Source organism: Lemur catta, chromosome 1 (assembly GCF_020740605.2).
Source record: "Lemur catta isolate mLemCat1 chromosome 1, mLemCat1.pri, whole genome shotgun sequence".
NCBI classification, from domain to species: domain Eukaryota; kingdom Metazoa; phylum Chordata; class Mammalia; order Primates; family Lemuridae; genus Lemur; species Lemur catta.
The window spans coordinates 87,972,797-87,987,125 of record NC_059128.1 but is presented as its reverse complement, the minus strand read 5'-3'; the positions used below and the strand labels follow the sequence as shown (position 1 = coordinate 87,987,125).

Sequence of the window (14,329 nt, the reverse complement as noted above, 5' to 3'; positions counted from 1 at the left end):
AAACTCCTAGATAGCACATTTTACCAAACAGATTGGCACAAGAAGAAATAGAAACCTAAGGGTTCCTATAATTTTTAAAGATATTGCATCCATAATTTAAATCTTGTGCATGAAGAAACCTACAGGGCTACATGAATTTTAGCAGACATTCAGGAAGAATTAACACCAATCTTATATAGTTCTTCAGAGCAGAAAAAGAGAACACTTCCCAATTTATTTTAATCAGATCAGTACCTGAATAGGATATTATAAGAAAATTATAGACTAATCTTTCTCATGAATTCAGCTGCTATTAATATAATCTGAAATATTGTATTAGTCAATATAAAATCCAGTAGTATATAAGAAAGATAATACATCCCAACCAAATTTAACTTATTCTAGGAATATAAGATTGGTTTAACATTTTAAAATATCAATAAATGTAATTCATTCTATTAACAGAATCATATGTGTAGAAAAAGCCAGTTGATATGAATCAACATCACTCTATGATTTTTAAAAAAGCTTAGCAAACTAGGAATAAAAAGGAATCTACAGCAACATTATACTTAATGGCAAAATGTTAAACACTTTCCCTCTGACATTGAGAAGATGATAGGGATGCCTGGGCTGTAACAATTTCTGTTAATCATTGTATTAGACATACTAACCAGTGCAATAAGGAAAGAAAGAAATGGAAGGTGCTGGGATTGGCAATAAAGTAATAAAACTTTTATTATTCACAGATGATATGATTGTGTATATAGAAAATTCAAAAGAATCTACAGATAAATAAGAATAAGTAAATTTAAGTGTTGAATATGAAGTCAATATGTAAAGATTATATTTCTATAAATCAGTAACAATTAGAAAATGAAATTTGAAAAATGATAATCTGCATAAGAATATAAAAAAAAACTAATGAAAGATATAAAACTACTATACCAAAATAAAACAAAACACATATACAAACCATTGATAGACTTTTAAAACCTAAATAATTGAAAGGATATACTGTGTTTATTGAAGACTCAGTAACATAAAGATGTCAATGCTCTCCAAATTGATTTATGAATTCAGTGCAATCCCAGCCAGTTTTGTTTATTGTAAAGTTTGACAAACTGATTCTAAACAATGTATAATATATAGAAATGCAAACTACCAAGATGGCTAAGACAGTCTTTAAGAAGACAAACAAAATTGGAGACTTCTCTAAAATATAGACATTATAATCTACGATAGTTGAGATGGTGTGGTATAGGCATAGGATAAACAAACAGATGAATGTAGGAGAAGAGAGCAGTCCTCCACAACCATAAAATTTAAGCTGTAATGCCCTAAGGCATCCATTAAATGTAATGAATTAGCTTATCTCTCCTGTGGATATAAAATAATAAGTTATATTCTGTCTTTGAGAAAATTAAAAATATAGTCAGTTTTCTGTGAGACTTAATTTTCTTATGGTCCTTAAATTTAAATTTTTCTTTTTTTTTTTAACAGCATTGAGCTCAGAGAATTGGAGAAGAAATTAAAAGCAGCTTATATGAATAAAGAAAGGGCAGCTCAGATTGCTGAAAAGGATGCCATTAAATATGAGCAAATGGTAATCATGTTTGTGGTCTTTATATTTTTAGCTGCATTTAGAAAACCAAAAATAGGGCCAGGCGCGGTGGCTCACGCGTGTAATCCCAGCACTCTGGGAGGCCAAGGCGGATGGATTGTTTGAGCTCAGGAGTTCAAGACCAGCCTGAGCAAGAATGAGACCCCGTCTCTACTGAAAATAGAAAGAAATTATCTGGCCAACTAAAATATATATATAGAAAAAATTAGCCGGGCGTGGTGGCGCATGCCTGTAGTCCCAGCTACTCGGGAGGCTGAGGCAGTAGGATCGTTTAAGCCCAGGAGTTTGAGGTTGCTGTGAGCTAGGCTGACGCCACGGCACTCACTCTAGCCCGGGCAACAAAGCGAGACTCTGTCTCAAAAAAAAAAAAAAAAGAAAAGAAAACCAAAAATAGGCCAGTTTTTAAAAAATTGTTATATTCTATAAAGAATTTATACTGCTAGATTTCTCAAATACTTGTATCCCTTGGCAGACCTTTAAGGTATAGAAAATTTTGGATGATTTCGTTTGGAACCTTGTTTAATGTTAGAGCCTTTCAAACAGTTTGCTGCTTAGAATGAACAATAACTCCTAGCATTCTTTGTAGTCTCTAACTGATTTATGCTATGACAAACTAGTACAGTACAAATTGTTAGCATGATAAGTGTATTTTAGAATGTTATTAAATTTTTTATTTTCAAAGATTTTTAAAAGCAAACTATAATTTTATTAGGAAAACTTTCCCAATTTATAAAAGCCTTCTCTTTTTCTTATGTTTCTCTGTTTTTTCCCCTTTTCTAACTCCTGACATGCTACCAAGTTCAGGGCAAGAGTTACTCTTGGGCAAAGGAGTCTCAGACATACTCACCAGTAGTGTTATACAGTATAAATATAAAATAGTGTTTACTAACAGTTAAAAGCAGGATGGACATTATCACTTGGGCTCCCATTATCAAACAGAAAGACCAATTATATATGAATGCATGTAGATACACATAAGTATTGTATATATCAACATAAACATATGTTCACACATGCATACAATTATAAGGATGATCTCAAAATACTTAACCAGTGCAATGCAATATGGGAATCAATTAGGAGTATATGCTGGCCATAAATGACACATTGTGTTTGTGTGGCGTTTGTGTACATTTATTTTAGTTTAGAAAATACCTGAAGAGTTACGCAGCATGCTGTTAGCAGTGATAACCTTAGGTGTGGCAGGTAGCAGGAGAAGGTGGGGAGACTTTATTTCTTAAGCCATATAGTTCTATCCCTTAAAGATAAAGTAAAACACAAACAAGGTACTATTTGTTCAGTGATTTGCAGTTTAATTATCCTGATGGTTGAGGTTATGCAAGGCAGTTGTAGATGTTTTAATCTGACTCCTAAAAGAATTGCTGTTATTTTCTAAATAAAAATTGGTCCACAACATTAAAGCCAAGTATTCCTAGAACCTGTTAGGTGTCAGGATATGTATTAATGGAAGCTAGTTTTGGTTCTGTCTCTCTAAGCTTTCGTTTTCTTATCTGTAAAATGAGAATATTATATTTCTATAAGTGAGTGATAATATACATATAAATATTTTTGTTATCTCATAATTTTTATAAAGAACCTAGTACATGTGCAAAGAAAAGATAAGCAGAGAAAAATTTTGGCCAATTCATATTAGGATATACTTTAAAGGCATCAGTTACATCAGGAGTGACATTTAGCCTTCATATTTTAATCTGTTTCTTCTTTACGTTTGATGCTGCTAACCACTCTGTCATTTGGGATGTGATCAGAAATGTAAAACGGTAATTTTAAAAATTACCCCAATATATTTAATTTAAAATTTATTTTGTTAAATGATTTGAAAATGCTCAAAAGAAAAGAAAGATTGTATCTAACTCAGTGAGAATGGTCTTGAGTGAGGGAATTAAAAACTGCAGAAAATAGGTACTGTAACATATGACTCTTTTTAAGTTAAAGTGATTACAAAGGGCCTTTAATAAATGACAAAAGGGAAACTTCAAGGACCAATGGAAGGAAAGAAAATTTAGGCTAGGAGAAACTTAAGAGTTGCTCAGAGCCATTTAATAGCAGACCTGTAAGAAAGAGGTAGTACCGTCTTTACTCTAAATAGCAGCTAATGAACAGTGAAGCTAAAAACTATGAAAATTGCCTGGATCAACTTATAAATAAATACGAAAAAGATGACTACTTTGGCAGTTAAAATTATTAATAAAATACTTACAATTTTATTTACCAGTTTTCAAAGGTGGATTTATTAATAATCCTTATCAGATATGCCTGAGAGAGAGTTCCTTAAAGGAATAGGAATGCTTCTTTAGGCTCTAACCCATCACTCAAACTCTTCATGTAACAATGACTTACTTTTGCCTTTTACCTAAACCAATGAAATACCTATTTTATGTAACAGGCTTTAAAATATTCAATTACATCAGTTTAGAATATTCTATCATATTATGCTCAGATTTGAACATGGAAAGATGAAGTTTGTTTTAATAACAGAAACGTGATGCTGAAATAGCCAGAACTATGATGGAAGAACATGAAAGAGTAATAAAGGAAAAGAATGCTGCAGAAGACAAACGAAACAAAGTAAAAGCACAGTATTATCTTGACTTGGAGAAACAACTTGAAGAACAAGAAAAAAAAAAGCAGGAAGCTTATGAGCAATTGCTGAAAGAAAAACTCATGATTGATGAAATTGTTAGGAAAATCTATGAAGAAGATCAATTGTAAGTTTATCCCAACTGTCTTTCATGCCCAAACATTTACTTTAGATTTATCATCTAAAGTTGTGAGAAGGTAAAACACCTGGAACTGTGCCTAATACATAATAAATGCTCAATAAATGTTAGCTATAATCACATAAATTGAGATCAACTCTTCATCTTGTTAGCATGATAATAAATGAATTATCTGACAATAAATGTTTATTGACTGAAGGATGTAAACCTTTGTCTTAAATATGCTCATATCATAGGTCAGAGGAAATGTTTTCTGAGGAATTTCCCTGGTAGACAGCTTAAGTGTAGAGTGCTGCAAGGCTTATGTTAACAGATTGTAGCCTTTCTGTAGCATTTCAGTGAGATGCATAAAACTTCATTAAGAAGTTAGAGGAGAGGCATAGTAGTATTTTACTCACAGAAAATTCATATTTGGCATTATATTTAGTGGCACATAATAGGCATTCAAAATGTTTGTTGTATAAGTGAATGAAGAAACTTTAAATAGGAAAGGTGTTTTTCTCTACATTATTATTAACAAAAGGCAGTTACTTTTTTATTTTTTGATGTTTTATTGTTATTTCTATTACTATAAAACTGTACCTACTATTGCTTTTTAGGGAAAGACAACAAAAGTTAGAAAAAATGGTTGCAATTCGAAGGTATATAGAAGAGTTTCAGAAAGAGCAGGCTCTCTGGAGAAAAAAGAAACGTGAGGAGATGGAAGAAGAAAACAGAAAAATCATAGAGTTTGTCAGCTTTCAGCAGCAAAGAGAAGAAGATCGGATGGCAAAAGTTCAAGAAAATGAGGAAAAAAGGCTGCAGCTTCAGAACGCGGTATTAAAAAACCACTTCTTTGACACTGTTGAAATTCTGAAATATTAGTTATGGAATTTGAGTCATATTAATATTTGTGTTTTTAAAAAATTTAATAGCTGACTCAGAAATTGGAAGAAATGCTGCGGCAACGTGAAGATTTGGAACAAGTGCGACAAGAATTATACCAGGAAGAACAAGCTGAAATGTATAGAAGGAAAATAAAAGTAAGTTTCAGAAGTTGAAAGAATGATTAACATAGAGAAGAATATAATTTTGAGACAAAACAGTAGAAAGATAGTAGATGTAAATCTAACCATACTGATAATTACATTAAATAGTAATTACATGCTGTAGTAATGACACTACAGTTAAACAGAATTTTCAAGCTGGATAAAAAGTTAGACCCAGGAAGCAGTTCACGAACTGCATCATAACAAACAATGATACAATTATGTTGTCTATAATAAATATAACTCAAATATGAAGACATATAGTTTAAATGCCAAAGGGTAGAGAAAGATATATAACCATGCAGACACTAATCAAAAGCAAGTTGGAGTGGCTTTGTCAATATGAGACAAAGTCAATTTCAGGACGAGGAATTTGTGATAATAATAGGGTAAAATCATCTAGAGGATGCAATAGTCCCGAAGGTGTATGAGCCTAAATAACAAAGTTTCACAATACATGAAGCAAAACTGACAAAACTGAAAGGCAAAATAGACAAATCCACAATCAGAGTTCAAGATTTCAACACTCCATTCTCATTAACAATATAGACTAAGTAGTCAGAACTACAGGATATAGTGTTGAACAATATCAATGAGAATACTCCACCTAACAACAGCAGAATACAAATTCCATTCAAGTAGACATGGAATATTCACTAAGATTGATCATCTTCGAGGACATAAAGTAAGTCTCAATAAATTTACAACGTTTTAAATTATACCAAATATATTTTCTGACTGCAGTGGAATTAAATTAGAAATCAGTTATGAAAATATACCTGCAAAATCCTTAAATATATTGTAACTTTTACAGTCTACTTTTTTTTTTTTTTTTTAGACAGTCTCACTCTTTTGCCCAGGCTAGAGTGAGTGCTGTGGCGTCAGCCTAGCTCACAACAACCTCAAACTCCTGGGCTCGAGCAATCCTCCTGCCTCAGCCTCCCGAGTAGCTGGGACCACAGGCATGTACCACCATGCCCGGCTAATTTTTTCTATATATATATATATGTTTTCAGCTGTCCGTATAATTTCTTTTCTATTTTTAGTAGAGACGGAGTCTCGCTCCTGCTCAGGCTGGTCTCAAACTCCTGAGCTCAAACAATCCGCCCGCCTCGGCCTCCCAGAGTGCTAGGATTACAGGCGTGAGCCACCGCGCCCGGCCTACAGTCTACTTCTAAATAAGTAATGACCAAAGGAGAAATCATAATGGATATTAGAAAAATATTTCAAAATGATAATTTAAAAAAAATAGCATACCAAAATAGATGTAGTTTAAGTAGTGCTTAAAGGAAAGTTTGTATCTTTAAATGTGTATATTAGAAAAGAAGAATGATTAAAAATTGATCTTATGTCTATGCAAAAACTTGTACATCCGCAGCATTATTCATTCATAATAGCCAAAAGGTGGAAATAACCCAAATGTCTGTTGGTTGATGAATAGATCAACAAAATACACTATATATCCACGTAATAGAGTTATTCAACTATAAAAAGAATGACGTGATCACACTAAAACATAGATGAACCTTTCATTGTATCTCAGTTAAAAATAAAATGCCTCAAGAATGTTATTTAAATGGTATCAGATAATGTGTAACCTTTTGGAATTGACTTTTTTTACTCAGCATAATTCCCTGGAAATGCATACAAATTGCTTGTATCAGTACCTTGTTCCTTTTTATTGCCGAATAGCAGTCCGTTGGTATGTATGTACCGATTTATTTGACCATTCACCTATTAAAGGACATTTGGAGTGTTTCCAATTTGGGGCTCTTATGAGTAAATCTGATGTAAACATTCATTCAGGTATGTTTTTATATAAACATAAATTTTCATTTCTCTGGGATAAATGCTCGAGAGTACATTAGCTGGATTTTGTGGTAATTGCATATTAGCTTTGTAACAAACTGGCAAACTGTTTTCCAGAATGGCTGTACCATACCATTCCCATCAGGAATGTCTGAGTGATGCCGTTTCTCTGTATTCTCACCAGCATTTGGTGTTGCCACAATTTCTTGTATTAGCCATTTTTAATACCCGTGTAGTGGTATCACATTGTAGTTTTATTTTGCATTCCCCTGATGGCTGCTGATGCTGAACATCTTTTTGTGTGCTTATTTGTCATCCTCTTCATTATAATATCCTCTTTGGTGAAATATTTAAATATTTCATGTTCTTTGCTAATTTCCTAATTGGGCCGTTTGTTCATTTATTTTTGAGTTTTGAGAGTTCTTTATATATTCTAGATACTAGTCCTTTGTCAGGTGAGTAGTTTGCAAATATTTTCTCCTTGTCTGTAGCTTTGCCTTTTCCTTCTCTTAACATGGTCTTAGAGCAAATGTTTTCAATTTCTTTGAGGTTCAGTTTGTCAATTTTTCCTTTTATGGATCATGCTTTTGGTGTCAACTCTAGGAATTCTTTGCATAGATCCTGAAGAATTTCTCCCTTTTTTTCCCTAAAAGTTTTTTCTCATACATTTAAGTCTGTGATTCATTTTCAGTTAATATTTTGTACAAGCTATGAGACAGGTCAAAGTATAGTTTTTTAAAATTTCTGTGTGTAAAGTATTATGATAAGCTCTGGGGTGATTAAAAACTAAATGAGACAGTATGTCTGCCTTCAGTCAGCCTTTTGACTTCTGTATAATACAGTTGTCCCTTGGTGTCTGGGGGGGATTTGTTCCAGGACCCCTGTGGATACCAAAACCACGGATGGTTCAAGTCCTTCATATACAGTGACATAGTATTTGCATATAACCTATGCACATCCTCTCATATACTTTAAATCATCTCCAGATTATTTATAATACCTAATACAATGTAAATGCCATGTAAATAGTTGTTATACTACATTGTTTTTTATTTGTATTATTTTTTATTATATATGTATTTTTTATTTTTAAAAAATAGCTTTGGTCTACAGTTTGTTGAATCTGCGGATGCAGAACTCACAGACACAGAGAGTCAACAGTACATGGCAAATAAATAAAAAATATGTATTATAAGAGCAGTATGTGCCCAGCATCCCAAAGAAAAACAAGATATCTGGGAATTTATTTTCAGTGAGGAGATAAGGCATGTACACATGAAATAAAATTAAGTGATGGAGAAATTAATGCTATTTAATTAAGAGGTCAGAAAGAGGGATGAGTGATTGGGAGAAGACTTTATGGAGGAGGTAGGATTTGAAAGGGGATTCAATTAGGGGTAATGAAGAAGAGGTTAAATATGCAATATAGAATGTAATGAACAAAGTTGATATAGCTGATGCTGCAAATTGGCTCACTTAACACCCACTCCTACTACCATCTTTTAAAAAAATTGTCTTACTATATTATAAAAACTATAAAGTTAAAACTATATTTCTCTTCTTTTAGCTAGGGTTCTTCATATAATCTTAGGTTATCTCCAACAGATATTTACCCACCTCCAATGTGTGAAGATGGAAGTGAGCAAAATGAGATAGGTCCTACACATAGATCAGATCATTTGGGGTAGCTTTGGTAGCGTTATCATCATGGGGTTTGAGCAGTGGGGTAGCATCTTGGTTGCCTTGCTCTCCTGCAACTTCCATATGCCACCTAATGGCCTATAGTAAATCCCTTATCATCTCTGTTATCTGTAAGAACCCTGACCAATAGAGGTGTTAAGGCAATATTTTGGATGCCTTGAGGATATCAGCCTGCCTGGAGCTTTTGATAGAATTGGACAAGTTAGTCAGGCATGGTGTGTGCATCTGTAGTCCTGGCTACTCAAGAGGCTGAGATGAGAGTATAGCTTGAGCCCCTGAGTTCTAGTGAGATGTCTTAGTCCATCTGTGTTACTATAAAAGAATACATAATTTCCATGGCTGGGTGATTTAAAAAGAAGAGATGTATATTTGGTTCACGGTTCTGCAGACTGTGCAAGAAGCGTGGTGTTGGCATTTGCGTCTGGTGAGGGCCTCATGCTGCTTCTGCTCATGACGGAAGTTGGAGGGCAGCTGGCTTTAGCAGAGATCACATGGGAAGAGAGGAAGTAACAGAGAAGAGAGGTGCCAGGCTCTTTTTAACAACCAGTTCTCACAGGAACTAACAGAGTGAGAACTCATTAGTATGAGGACCAGCACCAAGCCATTCATGAGGGATCTGTCCTCATGACCCAAACACTTCCTATTAGGCTCCACCTCCAACATTGGGATCAAATTTCAACATGAGGTTTGGAGGGGACAAACATCTAAACTATAGTAGCACGTTTGGTTAGAGAATTTAAAATTTTCATTAGTCCTAACTGAATATAGTCGATGAAACATACGAGTAAAATGTTATTGGTAGGATCTAGGTATTAAGTATGATGATCACTGTAAAATTATATTTTTGGTATGTTTGAAATTTTTCATAATAAAATGCTTAGAAAATAAAAGCTTGTAAGAAAGGACTTTAATTGTACCAAGAAAATTTGAATTTCCCTGAAAAAGGTCTGATTGTCATTGCTAGATTATTTTTAAATCTTAGAGAATTTTAGAGAATGGAAGGAATATTAAAAGACTAGAGGTGGCTAAATGTAGCTCTGATTTCATAAAGGGAGGAAAGTGGAAATTGAAAAATGCTTAGTGGTTTGGAAAGCTGTTTAAGGCAAGATTCTTGAGTGTTTCATAGTTGGTACAAGTTTCACAGACTTTGGATTAATAAACTCACGTGTGCAAAAAGTTCTTATATCAGGTCTTTTTTAAAGTAGTTATATGTTAATTCTGACTACAGAAATAAGATGGCAAATATATACAAATTAAAATTTTTAAATGAATTATTACTTTGGAAGACAATCCAAAGGTAACAAGTCCTTTATCCAACTAGTTTTAAAAGGATGGGGCAAAGTGTTATCATGAAAAGCCTTAATTTTTCAGTGTGCAGGATTTCATGTTGTAATGGTATCCTTAACGAAACTACCCCACCCTTTCTTTATAAATCTTATGTAAGGAAATGGTTACTGAATTAACTCTTAGCTGTATTGGTGTTTAGGAAGAAACAGAAGAGAAATTGAGAAAGCAAAAAGAGATGAAGCAAGATTTTGAAGAACAAATGGCCCTGAAGGAATTAGTGCTACAGGCTGCAAAAGAGGAAGAGGAGATCTTTAGAAAAACCATGCTAACTAAACTTGCTGAGGATGATCGAATAGAATTAATGAATGCTCAGAAACAAAGAATGAAGCAACTGGAACACAGGAAGGCTGTGGAAAAACTTATTGAGGAGCGTCACAATCAGTTTCTTGCAGACAAAGTAAGAAAAAAGTGGTTTTTTTGGATTTTTTTTTTGTCATTATCATTAAACAGTATCTGGCTCATCTATCATCTACTAACAGTTACTCAAAATCTTTTACATGCCAGACAATGTTAGATAGCTGTTTATTAATCATTATATATACATTTTCTGGCCAATCATTTGTTAATACATATAGAGAATATTTATTGGTGCTTTCTATATGCTAAACACTGGTTGGTATTGAGAACATAAAGGTAAATACAGCTAAATCCATATCATCTATGAATTTATGGTCTTAAAAAAATAATATAAAAAGTAATGGTAAATATGTTATATGCATGTGGTAACAGTCATACAGGTATGGACGTTTGATATGGCAGAGAGAAGAGACAGATCATGAATGCCCTGATGGTAGTTTGAGAAAGTGGGGTTTTTCCAAGGGAAGCCACTGAAGAATTAGGAAAGCTACATGTTTAAGATCTGCATTTTGAAAGATAATTCAAGTAACAGCATTGAGGGTAGATGTGAGAAGAGCTAAGACTGGAGGTAGGGAGACCAGTAAGGAAGTTATTACAGTAATCCCAGTGATATGTGGTGAAACCCATGCAAATGGAGAAGGGATCTGAGAGATGTTAAGGATATAGAATAGAGGGGGATTGGTGACCAGTGAGATCTGGAGAGGTGAGAGAAGACTTAAGGCTACTACTAACAAATAATACTGTAATTTCCATCTTTACTGAGTGGATGATGTCCTAAAGAAAGTGTATATAAGAAGAAAAATAGATTTTGAGGGAATAAATAATTCCATTTTGTCCACATTGATTTTGAAGCCCTGGGGAAGATTTCTAGTTGGAAATGTGGATTTAAGAGTTGGAGTGGGAATGAGGCTTGTGACCTTGGACACATTGATTTATCTACTTACGTTTCATCCATAATCTGTCTTATTAGATTTTTGTAGTTTAAAAACTAAATGAGGTAATAGGTAAATGCTTTAAAAGATAAAGAGCTGTAAATATGAAAAGTATAATTTAGGCATATGGTAAATACTTTTAAGTAATAATAGAAGTGGTAGTAATAATAACTAACATTTATTGAGCATTTATATATGTCATTGTCATTCACTATTCTGATCTCATTATAAGCAAAGCAATAACTTTTAACTTTCAAACTTTTGAATTAGGTACCATTGCTATTCCCATTTTAAGGATGTGAAAACTGAGGTATAGATTATGTATATTGCTCACGGTTTCACAGTAAATAGTGGCAGAGCCGGGATTAATAAATTAATTAATATCATTATGCCAGTCTTTTCCTCAATGGGTGGACAAAAAGAATTCCCAGGATGTTTTTGTAATCAACAGATACTGACCTGCTAGCCATTCTGCTGTGTGTTGGTGAGGAAACCAAAACAAAAGCTCATTCTGGTAGCTTCTGATGTGGTGCAGAAAATAGGGTTATAAGTACCCAAAAGACTGGATTATATATAAAACTTCATGATATACTAAGAATACATTTCTTAAATGTATAAACATTTATAGAATTTGGTAGTATGCAATTTACTAATTGTGCAATACATTTATGGCAGAACTATGTGAGTTTACCTGGAAATACATAAGAGAGAATAAAAGGAGAAAGGGAGAGGCTATTCTAAATTGGCAGCATATGGAATGTTACTACATGGAAAAACTGGAATGTTTGGCAGAGGAGTTTAGACATGATATTGTAGGAAATTGATTAAGATGGTATTGAAGGCCGGGCGCGGTGGCTCACACCTGTAATCCTAGCACGGAGGCCGAGGCAGGTGGATTGTTTGAGCTCAGGAGTTTGAGACCAGCCTGAGCAAGAACAAGATCCCGTCTCTACTAAAAATAGAAAGAAATTATCTGGCCAACTAAAATATATATATACAAAAAAAAAAAAAAAAAGCCGGGCATGGTGGCGCATGCCTGTTGTCCCAGCTACCCGGTAGGCTGAGGCAGTAGGATCGCTTAAGCCCAGGAGTTTGAGGTTGCTGTGAGCTAGGCTGACGCCACGGCACTCACTCTAGCCCGGGCAACAAAGCGAGACTCTGTCTCAAAAAAAAAAAAAAAAAAAGATGGTATTGAACGTGTGGTCTTGAACAAGAGGGAAAAATACTAACCAAGAGTGAGGTGATGGACTGGAATAGGCTATAAACAGCAGTAGGAGAAGAGAGAAAGAAGAATGTAAATATTTTTAAAGGAAAAACAGATGAGACTTGTATGACTTTTTAAAAACCATATAGGGTAGAGTGGAGGAAGGAGTCAAAATAATGCAAAGGTTTCAAATTTGAGAAACTAAAAGAATACAAGTGCTGTTACATTTCAAGCTAGAGCAAAAAGATAAAAGAACTTTGGTTTTAGGCATGGTGAGTTTGAACTAGAAATGCAAGTTGAAAATACCCTGAAGGCAGCTGAACTGAAGAATGAAGCGTAGGTTAAATTTTCTTAGAAATGCATATCTGAAATTAAGTAGCACAAAGATTCAAGCTAAGATGATTCCTTCAAAGAATATGTTATAATGAGAAACAACCTGAGGGCCATTGACTGAGTCTTGGAGAACATTTTTATTTAGGATGGAGGAGGAGGAGGGAAAAACCCAACAAGACCAATAAATGGTCAAAAAGGTAAGAGAACCTAGGTGGTATAGTCACAGAAAACCAAGAGAGATCAGCTCCATAAAATGTTGGGGTACTTGGGTTCAATTTTTGGTTGTCCTCTATTCTTACCCAACTCATGCCATAATTTTATTGCCATATTTCTAGATGCCTAAAGGACATTGTTGGAAATCTTGTGAGTGCCTTAGGATTTAGTTTTCCAAAGGCGAACATAAGCAGACAAAGCTTTTTAATTCCTGTAGCCTGAATCTTGGTTAAAGACAATATATTCAGTCACCCAAGCCCATCACCTTGGTCCTGGATTTTTCCTCTTTCCTATTTAATGATTTTTAGTCAGCCACCAAATCCTATTCATTCCACTGCAGCAATAACTCAAATTCAGCTTCTCTTCTTCATAACTTAGTTCAGACATTCAGTAGCATTCCTGTACTCTACCAGATTTGTCTTCTAAATGGTCTTGTGACTATAGTCCATCTGCACCAGTTATACCATGGTTTAAAAAAATCTCATTATGTCCCCTTCCTACCTAAATCTCAGTGGACTCCTACAGGATAAAATGTTAATTCCTTAGCTTTGATATAAACCAATCATGATCTAACTCTAGCCTTTAAGGGGTATAATTATTTATAAAGCACTTAGCACTTTGCCTGGCATGTGGTAAATACTTTGTTGAAATCAATGAAGGTGATCAACCATATCACACAGAGCACAGTAATCAAGGAGGCACAAAATTAAAAGGCTTGCTGTTAACCAGGTTTGTATACTTCTTGCCTATAGAAAGGTAGAACCAGTGACTGACTGTCCTACCTTGTGGCTTACAGAGCTAGTAAGAAATCCTCTAGAAGCTAAGCAGGGTTGGTCCTGGTTAGTACTTGGATGAGAGAAAGCTCCTGGTAAAAGTTACCAAGAAAACTATAAATGGAAATCATATAAAGCCACCTAATGTAGATACTTATACAAATAACTTATGTCTTAATTTTTTTAAATTTATAAACATTGCCAATGTGAAGCTGTGGGCTTAGGTTTAGGTGTAAGATTGGGCAACACTTTTGTTCTAGCCCAAAAGCAAGGACAGATCTTCATGGT

General features: G+C 34.1%; 1 protein-coding gene across 10 annotated transcripts in view; it reads left to right on the top strand.

Annotated features, from left to right (window-relative positions):
- The window catches only part of MNS1 (meiosis specific nuclear structural 1), a 98,762-nt gene that overhangs the window by 80,502 nt on the left and 3,931 nt on the right, over nucleotides 1–14,329 (top strand). For all 10 annotated transcript variants that reach the window (XM_045529838.1, XM_045529872.1, XM_045529865.1 and 7 more), the window contains 5 exons: nucleotides 1,483–1,585; nucleotides 4,103–4,332; nucleotides 4,944–5,160; nucleotides 5,259–5,366; nucleotides 10,369–10,626. In XM_045529838.1, coding sequence (XP_045385794.1) covers nucleotides 1,483–1,585; nucleotides 4,103–4,332; nucleotides 4,944–5,160; nucleotides 5,259–5,366; nucleotides 10,369–10,626 — 916 coding nt within the window. The remainder of the gene's footprint in view (nucleotides 1–1,482; nucleotides 1,586–4,102; nucleotides 4,333–4,943; nucleotides 5,161–5,258; nucleotides 5,367–10,368; nucleotides 10,627–14,329) is intronic.